Source organism: Somniosus microcephalus, chromosome 6, assembly GCF_052327205.1.
Source record: "Somniosus microcephalus isolate GS21.2 chromosome 6, FLI_Smic_1.0, whole genome shotgun sequence".
NCBI lineage: Eukaryota > Metazoa > Chordata > Chondrichthyes > Squaliformes > Somniosidae > Somniosus > Somniosus microcephalus.
Genome location: NC_140992.1, coordinates 11,644,942 through 11,663,240, shown reverse-complemented (window position 1 = coordinate 11,663,240; position 18,299 = coordinate 11,644,942). Strand labels below are relative to the sequence as shown.

General features: G+C 50.5%; 1 protein-coding gene across 1 annotated transcript in view; it reads left to right on the top strand.

The window, feature by feature from the left end:
* Positions 1 to 18,299, top strand: part of LOC147115453 (uncharacterized) — a 48,208-nt gene that overhangs the window by 26,723 nt on the left and 3,186 nt on the right. Inside the window, exons 8-11 of the mRNA XM_085989717.1 lie at positions 3,429 to 3,585; positions 6,632 to 6,687; positions 8,498 to 8,838; positions 15,073 to 15,158. Of these exons, the coding sequence (XP_085845843.1) occupies positions 3,429 to 3,585; positions 6,632 to 6,687; positions 8,498 to 8,838; positions 15,073 to 15,158 (640 nt within the window). The remainder of the gene's footprint in view (positions 1 to 3,428; positions 3,586 to 6,631; positions 6,688 to 8,497; positions 8,839 to 15,072; positions 15,159 to 18,299) is intronic.

Sequence of the window (18,299 nt, the reverse complement as noted above, 5' to 3'; positions counted from 1 at the left end):
AGAAAGAAGTTGCATTTAAACAACACCTTTCATGCTCTCAGGATGTCCCAAAGCATTTTACAGCCAATGAGGTTCACCTTCGAAGTGCAGTCACTGTTGCAATGCAGGAAATGCAGCAACCAATTTGCGCACAGCAAGCTCCCACAAACAGCAATGGGATACTGACCGGATAATCGGTTTTAGTGATAAATATTGGCTCAGGACTCCGGGAGAAATCCCCGGCTCTTCTTCAAAAATAGTGCCTTGGAATCTTTCGCGTCCACCTGCGAGGGCAGAGGGGGGCCTCGTCGCAGCCGAAAGACGGCACCTCCGACAGTGCAGCACTCCCTCAGTACTGCCCCTCCGACAGTGCAGCACTCCCTCAGTACTGCCCCTCTGACAGTGCAGCACTCCCTCAGTACTGCCCCTCTGACAGTGCAGCACTCCCTCAGTACTGCCCCTCCGACAGTGCAGCACTCCCTCAGTACTGCCCCTCTGACAGTGCAGCGCTCCCTCAGTACTGCCCCTCCGACAGTGTAGCATTCCCTCAGTACTGCCCCCCCGACAGTGCAGCACTCCCTCAGTACTGCCCCTCCGACAGTGCAGCGCTCCCTCAATACTGCCCCCCCGACAGTGTAGCATTCCCTCAGTACTGCCCCCCCGACAGTGCAGCACTCCCTCAGTACTGCCCCTCTGACAGTGCAGCGCTCCCTCAGTACTGCCCCTCCGACAGTGCAGCGCTCCCTCAGTACTGCCCCCCCGACAGTGTAGCATTCCCTCAGTACTGCCCCTCCGACAGTGCAGCACTCCCTCAGTACTGCCCCTCCGACAGTGCAGCACTCCCTCAGTACTGCCCCTCCGACAGTGCAGCTCTCCCTCAGTACTGCCCCTCCGACAGTGCCGCTCTCCCTCAGTACTGCCCCCCCGACAGTGCAGCACTCCCTCAGTACTGCACCCCCGACAGTGCAGCATTCCCTCAGTATTGCACCTCCGACAGTGCAGCACTCCCTCAGTACTGCCCCTCTGACAGTGCCGCGCTCCCTCAGTACTGCCCTCCGACAGTGCAGCACTCTCTCGGTACTGCCTCTCCAATAGTGCAGCGCTCCCTCAGTACTGCCCCTCCGACAGTGCAGCACTCCCTCAGTACTGCCCCTCCGACAGTGCAGCGCTCCCTCAGTACTGCCCCTCTGACAGTGCAGCGCTCCCTCAGTACTGCCCCTCTGACAGTGCAGCACTCCCTCAGTACTGCCCCTCCGACAGTGCAGCGCTCCCTCAGTACTGCCCCTCTGACAGTGCAGCGCTCCCTCAGTACTGCCCCTCTGACAGTGCAGCACTCTCTCACTACTCCGTCAGCCTGGGTTTTTTTGTGCTCGCGTCTCTGGAGTGGGCCTGTGGAGCCACAAGCTTCAGACCCAGCGACGAGAGTGCTACCCACTGAACCACGGCTGACACTTGTCAGTACGCTTACTGAGACCAAGAGATTGAGGCGAAGACCACTTAACTCAGCACAGAGCAGGAGTCAAACCTCAGATCAGTATCAGTTGGGCAGTGCAACTTTTGATTTTATTTTTCAGACGAAAAATTCCTTTACTTCTCTACGCACCCCGCCCCCCCGCTTCCCCACCCGCCAACCCCCCCACCCCGGGATCCCTGGGTAACAAACAACATGTTGCCTAGCGTCCACCGATGTTACTTTGAGCTGGTTGCTAGGGGACATGTAACACTTGGTTGGGAATGTTTCTCCCTTTGATTGTTCCAACCTCTCTCTCCCCAGCTGCGAGGCTTTGCCTGTCTTCTGTTCAATAGCTTCCAACAGTAGTGCCACTCAGATATATTGTGTGTGGTTAGTTATGTTGCTGGTCTAGTAATCCGGAGAGCGCGAGTTCAGATCCTCCCGCAGGGCAGCTTCAGTTTAGATTTTTTTTCAAAACAAGCTGGAAATAAAGAACTGGGGTCAGTAAAAGTGACCGTGAGGCTGTTGGATTGGTGTAAAAACCCAACTGGTTCACTGATGTCCGTAAACTTCAGCTCATCCAAAAAACTGCCGCCTGTATCCAACATTCCCGTGGAGGTCCCGTGCGGGCCACTCTCCTGCTTTTATATGGGAGAAACTGCGCATGCATGAAAATTTGAATGGGCCGCACCGCCATTTAAGGGGACCGTGCACCAAACAAGAATAAGAGGGGACATTGCCCGTGTCCTAACTCACACCAAGTTCTCGTTCGACCCATCACCCCCTGTGCTCGCTGACCTACACTGGCTCCCAGTCCGGCAACGCCTCGATTTCAAAATTCTCATCCTTGTGTTCAAATCCCTCCATGGCCCTCGCCCCCCATCCCTATCTCTGTAACCTCCTCCGGCCCTACAACCCTCACAGATCTCTGCGCTCCTCCAATTCTGGCCTCTTGAGCATCCCCCGATTTTAATCGCTCCGCCATTGGCGGCCGTGCCTTCAGCTGCCTGGACCCTGAGCTCTGGAATTCCCTCCCTAAACCTCCCCGCCCCTCTCTCTCCTCCTTTAAGATGCTCCTTAAAACCCACCTCTTGTCCTAATATCTCCTTTTATGGCTCGGTGTCAAATTTTGTTTAATAATCGCTCCCGTGAAGCGCCTTGGGATGTTTTACTGCGTTAAATGCGCTCTATAAATGCAAGTTGTTGTTGTCATTGTAGTTGCCAGTTCTACCGCTGCACTATAGAGAGCATCCTGACAAACTGTATCACGGTATGGTACGGCAGCTGTAGCTCCCATGACCGGAAAGCCCTGCAGCGGGTAGTCAAAACTGCCCAACGCATTACCGGCACCCGGCTACCGACCATGGAGCACATATACCAGAAACGCTGTTTACGGACGTCACGGTCCATCATCAAAGACCCTACCCACCCCAGCCACAGTCTGTTCGCCCTCCTACCATCTGGGAGACGCTACAGATGCATTCGCACCCGTACGACCAGATTTAGGAACAGCTTCTTTCCCAGGGCTGTCATCCTGCTGAACTCCACAAATAAACTCTAAAGCCTGCACATCTGCCAATGCACTTTATTATGGTCATATTTATGCTAATATATATGTACAAATGTATGTTGAAATGTTTAAGTGTCCTAATCCAAATTGTACACTCTCGGGAGCCGCAAGCCTACATTTCGTTGTACTGCACTTGTGCACTAACAATGACAATAAAAGTTGATTTGATTTGATTTGATTTGAAGGGTTTCGACCTGAAACGTTAACTCTGTTTCTCTCTCCACGGATGTTGCCGGGCCTGCTGAGTTTTTCCAGCGTTTTCTGTTGTTATTTTGGATTTTCAGCATCCGCAGTAATTTGCTATCGTATTGTTGTTGTCATTGTTGGCTCTCGAACCGCAGTAAGCAAATACCCGTCCCAGCTGTTCGACTCAGTTCTTAATTCACCGTGGGATTTGTTCCCTTTCCAATTCTTTTTTTATTTCAGGAATGCGGCTGTGAAGCAGGATTCTGGATATCGTCTGCCATCTGCCGACTTTCACCGGGTCTGCGGCCAATTGGATGTCGTTTGCCAAGCCGCGCGCGATGGGTCACTGAGAACCCGACCAGCTGGCTCACCGGAGATCCACCTCGCAGTCCCTCAGGTAATATTCCACACCTTGTGAAATGCCAAGGCTCGCAACGGTCTTCTACAAGCTCCCTCTACACTGTCCCATCAAACACTCCCAGGGCAGGTACAGCACGGGTTAGATACAGAGTAAAGCTCCCTCTACACTGTCCCATCAAACACTCCCAGGGCAGGTACAGCACGGGTTAGATACAGAGTAAAGCTCCCTCTACACTGTCCCCACCAAACACTCCCAGGGCAGGTACAGCACGGGTTAGATACAGAGTAAAGCTCCCTCTACACTGTCCCATCAAACACTCCCACGGCAGGTACAGCACGGGTTAGATAGAGAGTAAAGCTCCCTCTACACTGTCCCCACCAAACACTCCCAGGGCAGGTACAGCACGGGTTAGATACAGAGTAAAGCTCCCTCTACACTGTCCCATCAAACACTCCCAGGGCAGGTACAGCACGGGTTAGATATAGAGTAAAGCTCCCTCTACACTGTCCCATCAAACACTCCCAGGGCAGGTACAGCACGGGTTAGATATAGAGTAAAACTCCCTCTACACTGTCCCATCAAACACACCCAGGGCAGGTCCAGCACGGGTTAGATACAGAGTAAAGCTCCCTCTACACTGTCCCATCCAACACTCCCAGGGCAGGTACAGCATGGGTTAGATACAGAGTAAAGCTCCCTCTACACTGTCCCATCAAACACTCCCAGGGCAGGTACAGCATGGGTTAGATACAGAGTAAAGCTCCCTCTACACTGTCCCATCAAACACTCCCAGGGCAGGTACAGCATGGGTTCGATACACAGTAAAGCTCCTTCTACACTGTCCCATGAAACACTCCCAGGGCAGGTACAGCATGGGTTAGATACAGAGTAAAGCTCCCTCTACACTGTCCCATCAAACACTCCCAGGGCAGGTACAGCACAGGTTAGATACAGAGTAAAGCTCCCTCTACACTGTCCCATCAAACACTCCCAGGGCAGGTCCGGCACGGGTTAGATACAGAGTAAAGCTCCCTCTACACTGTCCCATCAAACACTCCCAGGGCAGGTACAGCACGGGTTAGATACAGAGTAAAGCTCCCTCTACACTGTCCCATCAAACACTCCCAGGGCAGGTACAGCACGGGTTAGATACAGAGTAAAGCTCCCTCTACACTGTCCCATCAAACACTCCCAGGGCAGGTACAGCACGGGTTAGATACAGATGAAAGCTCCCTCTACACTGTCCCATCAAACACTCCCAGGGCAGGTACAGCACGGGTTAGATACAGAGTAACGCTCCCTCTGCACTGTCCCATCAAACACTCCCAGGGCAGGTACAGCACGGGTTAGATACAGAGTAAAGCTCCCTCTACACTGTCCCATCAAACACTCCCAGGGCAGGTACAGCATGGGTTAGAAACAGAGTAAAGCTCCCTGTACACCGTCCCATCAAACACTCCCAGGGCAGATACAGCACGGGTTAGATACAGAGTAAAGCTCCCTCTACACTGTCCCATCAAACACTCCCAGGGCAGGTACGGCACGGGTTAGATACAGAGTAAAGCTCCCTCTACACTGTCCCATCAAACATTCCCAGGGCAGGTACGGCACGGGTTAGATACAGAGTAAAGCTCCCTCTACACTGTCCCATCAAACACTCCCAGTGCAGGTACAGCACGGGTTAGATACAGAGTAAAGCTCCTTCTACATTGTCCCATCAAACACTCCCAGGGCAGGTACAGCACAGGTTAGATACAGAGTAAAGCTCCCTCTACACTGTCCCATCAAACACTCCCAGGGCAGGTACAGCACGGGTTAGATACAGAGTAAAGCTCCCTCTACACTGTCCCATCAAACACTCCCAGGGCAGGTACAGCACGGGTTAGATACAGAGTAAAGCTCCCTCTACACTGTCCCATCAAACACTCCCAGGGCAGGTACAGCACGGGTTAGATACAGAGTAAAGCTCCCTCTACACTGTCCCATCAAACACTCCCAGGGCAGGTACAGCACGGGTTAGATACAGATGAAAGCTCCCTCTACACTGTCCCATCAAACACTCCCAGGGCAGGTACAGCACGGGTTAGATACAGAGTAACGCTCCCTCTGCACTGTCCCATCAAACACTCCCAGGGCAGGTACAGCACGGGTTAGATACAGAGTAAAGCTCCCTCTACACTGTCCCATCAAACACTCCCAGGGCAGGTACAGCATGGGTTAGAAACAGAGTAAAGCTCCCTGTACACCGTCCCATCAAACACTCCCAGGGCAGATACAGCACGGGTTAGATACAGAGTAAAGCTCCCTCTACACTGTCCCATCAAACATTCCCAGGGCAGGTACGGCACGGGTTAGATACAGAGTAAAGCTCCCTCTACACTGTCCCATCAAACACTCCCAGTGCAGGTACAGCACGGGTTAGATACAGAGTAAAGCTCCTTCTACATTGTCCCATCAAACACTCCCAGGGCAGGTACAGCACGGGTTAGATACAGAGTAAAGCTCACTCTACACCGTCCCATCAAACACTCCCAGGGCACGTACAGCACGGGTTAGATACAGAGTAAAACTCCTTCTACATTGTCCCATCATGTATCTATGCTGGCAAGACTGGCATTTATTGCCCATCCTTCTTTGCCCTGACAACTGAGTGGCTTGCTAGTTAAGAATCAACGACACAGGTGTGGGGGCTGGAGTCACCTATAGGCCCAGAGCGGGTAAGGACGGCAGGTTTCCCTCCCTGAAGGGACATTAGTGGACCGGTTGGTTTTTAATGACAATTTGTCACTTGTTTTTGAGACCAGCTTTTCAAAATTGCACTCGCATTAGTTGGAGTCTTAATTCAAGCCTCTGGATTATCAGTCCAGTAACAACCATCACCCCACCGTAACTGTGTATTTGAGGCATTGCTCGGTGAAGGGTCTTAGCTTTTGGACAACAGACAGTTAGATTTAGAGTCCTTCACTGACCGTGTGCTTCCCCGTGCTCCGTGAGGGTTAACTCCCAGCCCTGGGTTATAAGATCGCTCCTCGGCGTCCACAGTGGGATCCGACTGGTTTAACTCTGCTTTGTGTTCCCGCAGGATGTCTCCCTTTTGCTCCCGGTGTCGCCACCACCTCCGGACAGCGGGCAGAAGTCGTGAGTCAGTTAAATTCTAGCCGCGCTCCTGTGTTAGAGTCAGGCGGCCTCAGTGAGAATCGCTGGGGGCGGCCCACCTTTGGGAGATGGTGAGATTACCGTCTTCTTCGCGCTTGCAGGCCAGCCTGCACCTCGCCCTAGTTACGTGTCACGTCACGTCACGGCCCAGCTACGTGACAGCGCTCTTCCTGCGTTCAATCCTAGAAAGTCGGCTGTGACCCTCCGTCCACGCGATCTTTCGCGGTGACCCCACTGTTAGGTCACTGCTTCTCAAACCTCCCAGCATTGGTCAGCTCGCCCAACCAGCCGGTGTCCAACCGCCTCCTTGCAACAGCAGCTGGCCATTTGGCAAACGAGATTTGTGGTCGCAGAGCTCCTTTGGCACAGTTGGGTGATCGTGGACAAAACGTCACCAGATCCTCCTCCCAACCCTGGTTGCATCTTGGCATTTCTGAGTGGCCATTTGTAATAGTCGAACGTGGTTCTGTAAACATTTCCTAGTGAGGGGGAATAGAAACATAGAAGATAGGAGCAGGAGTAGGCCATTCGGCCCCTCGAGCCTGCTCCGCCATTCAATGAGATCATGGCTGATCATCCAAATTCAGTACCCTGTTCCTGCCTTGTCTCCATATCCCTTGATCCCTTTAGCCTTAAGAAATATATCCAACTCCTTCTTGAATATATTTAATGAATTGGCCTCTACTGCCTTCTTTGGTAGAGAATTCCACAGGTTCACCACTCTCTGGGTGAAGAAATTCCTCCTCATCTCTGTCCTAAATGGCTTACCCCTTATCCTTCGACTGTGACCCCTGGTTCTGGACTCCCCGACCACCGGGAACATCCTTCCAGCATCTAGTCTGTCTAGTCCTGTTAGAATTGTATAAGTTTCGACGATATCCCCTCTCATTCTTCTAAACTCCAGCGAGTACAAGCCCAATCGACCCAATCTCTCCTCGTACGTCATTCCTGCCATCCCAGGTATCAGTCTGGTGAATCTTCGCTGCTCTCCCTCCATGGCAAGAACATCCTTCCTCAGATAAGGCGACCAAAACTGCACACAATACTCAAGATGTGGTCTCACCAAGGCCCTGTACAACTGCAGCAAGACATCCTTGTTCCTGTACTCAAAGCCTCTCGCTGTGAAGGCCAACATACCATTTGCCTTCTTAACCGCCTGCTGCACCTGCATGCTTACCTTCAGCGACTGGTGCACAAGGACACCCAGGTCTCGTTGCACTGTACGGTTCAAGGACGTTCACCCAACTGGTCCGTGTTGGTGTTTAAGATCCACACGAGCCTCCTCCCACCCTACTTCATCTCACCCTATCAGCATATTCCTTTCTCCCTCATGTGTGTATCTAGCTTCCCCTTACATGCACTCCAGAGACTCGAGCCTATAACCCAGGCCGACACTCCCAGAGCAGTACTGAGGGAGTGCCGCACTGTCACAGGTGCCGTCTCTCGGATGAGATGTTAAAACCGAGCTCCCATCAGCCCGTTCAGGTGGACGTAAAGGATCCTACGGCTCTAATTCAAAGAGCAGAGGGAGTTCTCCCTGGTGTTCTGGGGCCAACATTTATCCCTCAACCAACATCACTAAAAAACTGATTATCTGGTCATTCGTCTCATTGCTGTTTGTGGGAGCTTGCTGTGCGCAAGTTGGCTGCCACGTTTGCTACATTACAACAGCGACTACAAAGTACTTCATTGGCTTGTGAAGCGCTTTGGGTTGTCCCAAGGTCGTGAAAGGCGCTACAGATGAAAGGCGCTACAGAAATGCAAGACCTTGCTCTTTATCTTTGCATTGCAGAAATGACCAGGAGGTACCAGAAAAACGAGAAGTGACGTCTGTCGTCTCTGTAAACCAATCAGCTTCAGCCACCAGGAAGAAGGTCAAGAAAGCACGGAGAAGGTCAAAGGCCAGGCCAAACCAAAGGCCTATTAATCAATCGGAATCAGCAGAGCCCCCTGCCTCACCTCTGACCCTGCTGTCACATGCTCCTCCATCTCCCTCATGCCCACCTGACCAGCTTGAACTTACCATTGGGAATGACAAGCCGAAGGATGACCAATTGGAACCTCAAGCAAAGGGTCGGATGACTGCTCCCGAGGCAGCAGGGACTGGGTCTGGAAATGTAAAAGTAAACCCAGGTATTGGCAGATATTGCTCAATATAATAACCATTAATAACTGTGCCCAGTTCTGGTCTTAAGTACTTAGGGGGAAAAATACGGTATCGCCCCATTTGGGGCGCCAATATCGGCCATGCGCAAAGTTTAGCGCCTGGCGATAACTATCGCCTCCGACAGCAAACTTGCCTTTCATCGCCCCTGGAGCGCTAAATCAGGCGCTTCACACCTGTCTTAAGGCGCAAAGGCCGAGGAGTGAGGCGCTACCTCAGAGCGCTGGTGAAGCACGGAAGGTCAAATCAAAATAAACCTGCAAAGTGCTGCTCAGTACCCAAAACTCCTTCACACAGCGTTGAATCTCTCCAGAAGTCTCTCTCTCTCTCTCTCAGAATGCGTGGTGCAAAAATGTCACCGACAAAAAAGGCAGGAAGCGGTCGCCTTTAAATAGCGCTCCCCCAGTCCCTTTCTGACTGCAAAACGCTCCCCTCAACCTGTCGTTGCTAGCGGCAGGCGGTAAGGCAGGGGGCGCCACTCAATATCCGGTCCGGGGCGCTAACGGGGCGTTGCGCACTCGACTGATGTCACGATCTGCCAGCGCAGGAGATTGTGGTGGTAGTGTTTAGCGCCGCCGCAAAATGTCTAGTTAATTTCACGAGCGGCACAATCATCGCCGTGCCCGGGCGCTAGTTGCTTTGCGCCCCATTAGCGCCCTCTTAAGGTGCTAACGGGAGGCGCAAACAACTGAATTTTTCCCCCATAGATTTAGACAGCACAGAAAGCGGCCCTTCGGCCCATCGTGACCGCGCCGGCCATCAAGCCCTGTCTATTCTAATCCCATTTTCCAGCACTTGGTCCGTAGCCTTGTATGCTATGGCGTTTCAAGTGCTCATCTAAATGCTTCTTGAATGTTGTGAGGGTTCCAGCCTCTACCACTCTTTCAGGCAGTGAGTTCCAGATTCCAACCACCCTCTGGGTGAAAAAGTTTTCCCTCAAATCCCCTCTAAACCTCCTGCCCCTTATCTTGAAACTATGCCCCCTGGTTATTGACCCCTCTACTAAGGGGAAAAGTTCCTTTCTATCTACCCTATCTATGCCCCTCATAATTTTGTACACCTCAATCAGGTTCCCCCTCAGCCTTCTCTGCTCTAAGGAAAACAACGCCAGCCTGTCCAGTCTCTCCTCATAGCTGAAGTGCTCCAGCCCAGGTAACATCCTGGTGAATCTCCTCTGCACCCTCTCCAATGCAATCACATCCCTCCCATAATGTGGTGACCAGAACTGCACACAGTATTCTAGCTGTGGCCTAACTAGCGTTTTGTACAGCTCCATCATAACCTCCCTGCTCTTATATTCTATGCCTCGGCTAATGAAGGCAAGTATCCCATATGCCTTTTTAACCACCTTATCTACCTGTCCTGCTGCCTCCAGGGATCTATGTACATGCACACCAAGGTCCCTCTGATCCTCTGTCCTTCCTAGGGTCCTACCATTCATTGTGTATTCCCTTGCCTTGTTAGACCTCCCAAAATGCATCACCTTACACTTTTCAGGGTTAAATTCCATTTGCCACTGTTCTGCCCATCGAACCAACCCGTCTATATCGTCCTGTAGCCTGAGGCTTCCCTCCTCGCTATTTACCACTTCGTCAATTTTCGTGTCATCTGTGAACTTACTGATCATACCTCCTACATTCATATCTAAATCATTAATGTAGACCACAAACAGCAAAGGACCCAGCACCGATCCCTGCGGTACATCACTGGACACAGGCTTCCAGTCACAAAAACAACCTTCGACCATCACCCTCTGCCTCCTGCCACTAAGCCACTTACAGCACAGAAACAGGCCATTCGGCCCAACTGGTCTGTGCTGGTGTTTATGCTCCACACGAGCCTCCACCCACCCTACTTCATCTCACCCTATCAGCATATCCTTCTATTCCTGTCTCCCTCGTGTGTTTATCTAACTTCTCCTTAAATGCATCAATGCTATTTACCTCAACCACTCCCTGTGGTAGCGAGTTCCACATTCTAATCTCTCTCTGGGTAAAGAAGTTTCTCCTGAATTCCCTACTGGATTTATTAGTGACTATCTTATATTTATGGCCCCTAGTTCTGGTCTTGCCTCGACATCTACCCTATCAAACCCTTTCATAGAAGGTGCAAAAGAGATTCACAAGGATGATACCAGAACTGAGAGGTTATAACTATCAGGAGTGACGGAACAGGCTGGGGCTTCTTTCTCTAGAAAGGAGAAGACTGAGGGGTGACCTGATAGCGCTCATTAAATTTATGAAGGGTTTCGATAGGACAGATGTAGAGAAGATGTTTCCATTTGTGGGGAGGAAGTCCAAAACTAGAGGCCAACAATGTAAGTTTGTCACTAATAAGAACATAGGAACAGGAGGAGGCCCTCAGCCCCTCGAGCCCTATTGCACCATTCAGTGAGATCATGGCTGATCTGTATCTCAACTCCACCCACTCGCCTCGGCTTCGTATCATTTTATGCCCGTGTCTGGCAAAAATCTATCGATTGCAAATTTAAAATGATTAATTGAGCTAGCATCTACTGCTTTTGTGGGCAAGAGTTCCACATTTCTACCACCCTTGGCGTGATAAACACATGAGGGGGAAAGGGATAGAAGTTTATGCTGATAGGGTGAGGTGAAGTAGGGTGGGAGAAGGCTCGGGAGGAATATAAACACCGGCATGGACTTGTTGGGCCGAATGGCCTGTTTCTGTGCTGTAAAATTCTATGTAACTACTGATGATCAGGGTGAAGGAAGAAAGAACCATTCAGCCCATCATGCCCATGAGCGGTCCATCCCAGAGTCATGCACTTACGGTTTGCTCAGAACCTTTTAGAATGCTGCGCTGTATTTTGGTGCAGTGAGGTTCCACGCCCTCCAGTACTTCTCCTGAGAGGCCATTCTACAGGTGTGCCATTCCACCATAGGAGGCATCACGATCCTGTCCTCACCTGACATTCAGCCTGGTGCACTGTCCAGCAGCGGTCACTGGAGGGTCAGCAGATGTGGGAAGCCTGGCTGATTTTCCTCGCCCTAAATGTCGGCTTTAAAGAGCACCTCACCACTTCCTCAGGACGTCCCAAAGCGTTTCGCAGCTAATGGATGACCTTTGAATTGTAGATACTCTTATATAGACCATTGAATGAATAATCAGGTAACCTGTTTTAGTGATGTTGGTTGAGGGAGGAATATTGGCCAGGACTCTGAGGAGAACTCCTTGGCTTTTATTCAAATAGTGCTCGTGGGATCTTTAACGTCCACCTGAGAGAGCAGGCGGGTCCTCAGTTCAATGTCTCATCTGAAAGACGCCACCTCCGACAGTGCAGTGCTCCCTCAGTACTGGCACTGGGAGTGTCGGCCTGGATTATGTGCTCATGTCTCTGGAGTGAGACTCGAACCCACAACCTTCTGACTCGAAAGAAAAAGTGTTACCCACTGACAATTGAGTCATAGAGTTATAGCGGCACAGAAGGAGGCCATTCGGCCAATCGAGTCCGTGCCGGCTCTCTGTGGAGCAATCCAGTCAGTCCCATTCCCCCGCTCTATCCCCATAGTCCTGCAAGTTTATTTCCCTCAAGTGCCTATCCAGTCTCCCCTTGAAAACATTGAGTGTCTCCGCTTCCACCACTTCCGTCAGCAGCGAGTTCTAGGTCCTCACCACTCGCTGCGTAAAAAAGTTTTTCCTCACGTTCCCCCTGTATCTCTTTCCCAAAACCTTAAATCTGTGTCCCCTAGTCCTTGCACCATCAACTAGTGGGAACAGTCTTTCCCCGTCTAGCCTATCCAAACCCGTCATAATCTTGTACACCTCTATCAAATCACCCCTCAACCTCCTTTGCTCTAATGAAAACAAATCCAGCTTCTCCAACCTGTCCTTGTAGCTAAGATCCCCCATCCCCGGAACCATTCTGGTAAATCTCCTCTGCACCCTCTCAAGGGCCTTCACATCCTTCCTAAAGTGTGGTGACCAGAACTGGATGCAATACTCCAGTTGTGGCCTAACCAGCACTTTATAAAGGTTCAGTATAACTTCTCTTCTCTACTTTTATACTCAATACCTCTATTTATGAAGCCCAAGATCCCATATGCTTTGTTAACCACTCTCTCAATATGACCCACCACCTTCAGGGACCTATGCACATTAACTCGCAGGTCCCTCTGTCCCTGCACATTCTTTAAAACTGTGCCATTAAGTGTATATTGCCTCTCCCTGTTCCTTCTGCCAAAATGTATCACCTCACACTTCTCTGTATTAAATTCCATCTGCCACTTGTCTGCCCATTCTGCCAGCCTTTCTATGTCCTGTTGCAGTCGATTGATATCATCCTCACTGTTTACAACACCCCCAAGTTTGGTGCCATCAGCAAATTTAGAAATTCTACTCTGTATTCCAATATCCAGGTCATTTATATATATCAAAAAAATCAGTGGTCCCAGCACTGACCCTTGGGGAACACCACTGTCTACCATCCTCCAGTCTGAAAAACAGCCATTTACCACAACTCGCTGTTTTCTGTCCTTAAGCCAGTTCCTTATCCAAGCTGCCACTGACCCACCTATTCCATGAGCCTCAATTTTGTTAACCAGCCTGCTATGTAATACTTTGTCAAACGCCTTCCAAAATTCCATGTAGACAACATCCATTGCATTCCCTTCATCAATCCTCTCTGTTACTTCATCAAAAAATTCAATTACATTAGTCAAACACGATCTGCCTTTTACAAACCCGTGTTGGCTCTCCTTAATTAGCTTAAACCTCTCCAAGTGCCCGTTAATTTTTTCCTTGATTATTGTTTCTGAAACTTTACCCACCACTGATGTTAAACTGTATCACGACGACATATTTCCAGCATGCAAGCCAGAAATTCATGTAAACAACTTAGTCATATTTTCCCTCAAATCCCTTCCCTCCCTCCTAATCCATGGAACACGTTATTTTCCAACTTAGGCAGCAGGCATGTGACCTGATCCCTGGGGGTCAGTGAGGTTTGCCCTCTATAATTGGCCAGTGGAAGCGGTCCAAGGGATCTACAGCCTGACTCAACCTCGAACCGCTCATCCCGATGAACTCCTGTGGAAGGTCTCGGGTGAGACGGGGATCTCCAGTGGTGGAAAATTTCGGTGGATACATCACATTTTCATCTCTACATAGTCAGAAAAAGGAAAGGGCTTGCAGTTATACAATGCCTTTCATGACCTCAGGACGTCCCAAAGCGCTTTACAGCCAATGAGGTGCTGTTTGAAGTGCAGTCACTGTTGTAATGTAGGAAACGCAGCAGCCAATTTGCGCACAGCAAGCTCCCACAAACAGCAATGAGATAATGTCCAGATAATCTGTTTTTAGTGCCATGGGATCTTTTATGTTCACTTGAGAGGGCAGATAGGACCTCGGTTTAATGTCTCATCTGAAAGACCGCACCTCTGACAGTGCAGCGCTCCCTCAGTACTGGCCCTGGGGGTATAAGCCTGGATTTTGTGCTCAAGTCTCTGGAGTGGGACTTGACCCAATAACCTTCTGACTTAAAAATTCCTAAGACCCACTGTATCTTTGACTGTCTTGCCACAGGTACTTCCAGGGAATCCAGAGTTGCGAGTGACAATATCCTCTTGGATATATTTACAAGGAGTTAGTTCGGCCTCAGCTGGAGTATTGTATCCAATTCTGGGCACAACACTTTAGGAAGGATGTGAAGGCTTTGGAGAGGGTGCGGAGGAGATTTACTAGAATAGTTCCAGGGATGAGGGATTACAGTTACATGGATAGACTGGAGAAGCTGGGGTTGTTCTCCTTAGAGCAGAGAAGGCTAAGGGATAGAGGTGTTTAAAATCATGAAGGGTTTAGATAGAGTAAATAAAGAGAAACTGTTTCCAATGGCTGAAGGGTCGATAACCAGAGGACACAGATTTAAGGTGATTGGCAAAAGAACCCGAGGCGACATGAGGGAAAACTTTTTTACGCAGCGAGTGGTTGGGATTTGGAGTGCGCTGCCTGATAGGGCGGTGGAAACAGATTCAATAGTAGCCTTCAAAAGGGGATTGGATAAATACTTGAAAGAGAAAAAATTGCAGGGATAGGGGGAAAGAGCAGGGGAGTGGGACTGACTGAATTGCTCTTCGAACGAGCCGGCACAGACGCGATGGGCTGAATGGCCTCACTCTGTGCTGTACTATTCTATGATTCTGTGATTCAACGAGCTCACTGAAGCTTTCAAAACTTTTTAATTCCAGGTCAGCAGTATTGTCACCTCAGGACAGTGACAGGATGTCTTGACGTAGAATTGCCTAAATATCACGAGAGCGTCAGAGACGTTGAGGTAAGGTTGTCCTTTTGACCCCTTAAATCTGCTGAGGTTAATCGGACAGTCAAGCAGGAAATACACCTCAGAAAAACGTGTAATTCGATTCAGCAAATCTCAATTTTGTTCCGAAGCTATGCTGGTGCCTCACAATATTTATTAAAATATTTTTGTCTTCATCAAGGTAAGGGTTGTTAGAGATGGGAAATGGAACTCTTCCGATCTCAGGCACCAAGTAACAGCATCAAACACTCCCAGGGCAGGTACAGCACGGGTTAGATTCAGAGTAAAGCTCCATCTACACTGTCCCATCAATCACTCTCAGGGCAGGTACAGCACGGGTTAGATTCAGAGTAAAGCTCCATCTACACTGTCCCATCAATCACTCTCAGGGCAGGTACAGCACGGGTTAGATACAGAGTAAAGCTCCCCCTACACTGCCCCATCAAACACGCCCAGGACAGGTACAGCATGGGTTAGATACAGAGTAAAGCTCCCTCTGCACTGTCCCATCAAACACTCCCAGGGCAGGTACAGCACGGGTTAGATACAGAGTAAAGCTCCCTCTACACTGTCCCATCAAACACTCCCAGGGCAGGTACAGCACGGGTTAGATACAGAGTAAAGCTCCCTCTACACTGTCGCATCAAACACGCCCAGGGCAGGTACAGCATGGGTTAGATGCAGAGTAAAGCTCCCTCTACACTGTCCCATCAAACATTCCCACGGCAGGTACAGCATGGGTTAGATACAGAGTAAAGCTCCCTCTACACTGTCCCATCAAACACTCCCAGGGCAGGTACAGCACGGGTTAGATATAGAGTAAAGCTCCTTCTACATTGTCCCATCAAACCCTCCCAGGGCAGGTACTGCACGGGTTAGATATTGTGTAAAGCTCCCTCTACACTGTCCCATCAAACACTCCCAGTGCAGGTACAGCACGGGTTAGATACAGAGTAAAGCTCCCTCTACACTGTCCCATCAAACACTCCCTGGGCAGGTACAGCACGGGTTAGTTACAGAGTAAAGCTCCCCCTACACTGTCCCATCAAACACTCCCAGGGCAGGTACAGCACGGGTTAGATACAGAGTAAAGCCCCCTCTACACTGCCCCATCAAACACTCCCAGGGCAGGTGCAGCACGGGTTAGTTACAGAGTAAAGCTCCCCCTACACTGTCCCATCAAACACTCCCAGTGCAGGTACAGCACGGGTTAGATACAGAGTAAAGCTCCCCCTACACTGTCCCATCAAACACTCCCAGGGCAGGTACAGCACTGGTTAGATACAGAGTAAAGCTCCCCCTACACTGTCCCATCAAACACTCCCAGGGCAGGTACAGCACTGGTTAGATACAGAGTAAAGCTCCCCCTACACTGCCCCATCAAACACTCCCAGGGCAGGTACAGCACGGGTTAGATACAGAGTAAAGCCCCCTCTACACTGTCCCATCAAACACTCCCAGGGCAGGTACAGCACGGGTTAGATACAGAGTAAAGCTCCCTCTACACTGTCCCATCAAACACTCCCAGGGCAGGTACAGCACGGGTTAGATACAGAGTAAAGCTCCCCCTACACTGTCCCATCAAACACTCCCAGGGCAGGTACAGCACTGGGTTAGATACAGAGTAAAGCTCCCTCTACACTGTCCCATCAAACACTCCCAGGGCAGGTACAGCACTGGTTAGATACAGAGTAAAGCTCCCTCTACACTGTCCCATCAAACACTCCCAGGGCAGGTACAGCACGGGTTAGATACAGAGCAAAGCTCCCTCTACACTGTCCCATCAAACACTCCCAGGGCAGGTACAGCACGGGTTAGATACAGAGTAAAGCTCCCTCTACACTGTCCCCATCAAACACTCCCAGAGCAGGTACAGCACGGGTTAGATACAGAGTAAAGCTCCCTCTACACTGTCCCATCAAACACTCCCAGGGCCGGTACAGCACGGGTTAGATACAGAGTAAAGCTCCCTCTACACTGTCCCATCAAACACTCCCAGGGCAGGTACAGCACGGGTTAGATACAGAGTAAAGCTCCCTCTACACTGTCCCCATCAAACACTCCCAGAGCAGGTACGGCACGGGTTAGATACAGAGTAAAGCTCCCTCTACACTGTCCCCATCAAACACTCCCAGAGCAGGTACAGCACGGGTTAGATACAGAGTAAAGCCCCCTCTACACTGTCCCATCAAACACTCCCAGAGCAGGTACAGCACGGGTTAGATACAGAGTAAAGCCCCCTCTACACTGTCCCATCAAACACTCCCAGGGCAGGTACAGCACAGGTTAGATACAGAGTAAAGCTCCCTCTACACTGTCCCCATCAAACACTCCCAGAGCAGGTACAGCACGGGTTAGATACAGAGTAAAGCCCCCTCTACACTGTCCCATCAAACACTCCCAGAGCAGGTACAGCACGGGTTAGATACAGAGTAAAGCTCCCTCTACACTGTCCCATCAAACACTCCCAGGGCAGGTACAGCACGGGTTAGATACAGAGTAAAGCTCCCTCTACACTGTCCCCATCAAACACTCCCAGAGCAGGTACAGCACGGGTTAGATGCAGAGTAAAGCTCCCTCTACACTGTCCCATCAAACACTCCCAGGGCCGGTACAGCACGGGTTAGATACAGAGTAAAGCTCCCTCTACACTGTCCCATCAAACACTCCCAGGGCAGGTACAGCACGGGTTAGATACAGAGTAAAGCTCCCTCTACACTGTCCCCATCAAACACTCCCAGAGCAGGTACGGCACGGGTTAGATACAGAGTAAAGCTCCCTCTACACTGTCCCCATCAAACACTCCCAGAGCAGGTACAGCACGGGTTAGATACAGAGTAAAGCCCCCTCTACACTGTCCCATCAAACACTCCCAGAGCAGGTACAGCACGGGTTAGATACAGAGTAAAGCCCCCTCTACACTGTCCCATCAAACACTCCCAGGGCAGGTACAGCACAGGTTAGATACAGAGTAAAGCTCCCTCTACACTGTCCCCATCAAACACTCCCAGAGCAGGTACAGCACGGGTTAGATACAGAGTAAAGCTCCCTCTACACTATCCCCATCAAACACTCCCAGAGCAGGTACAGCACGGGTTAGATACAGAGTAAAGCCCCCTCTACACTGTCCCATCAAACACTCCCAGGGCAGGTACA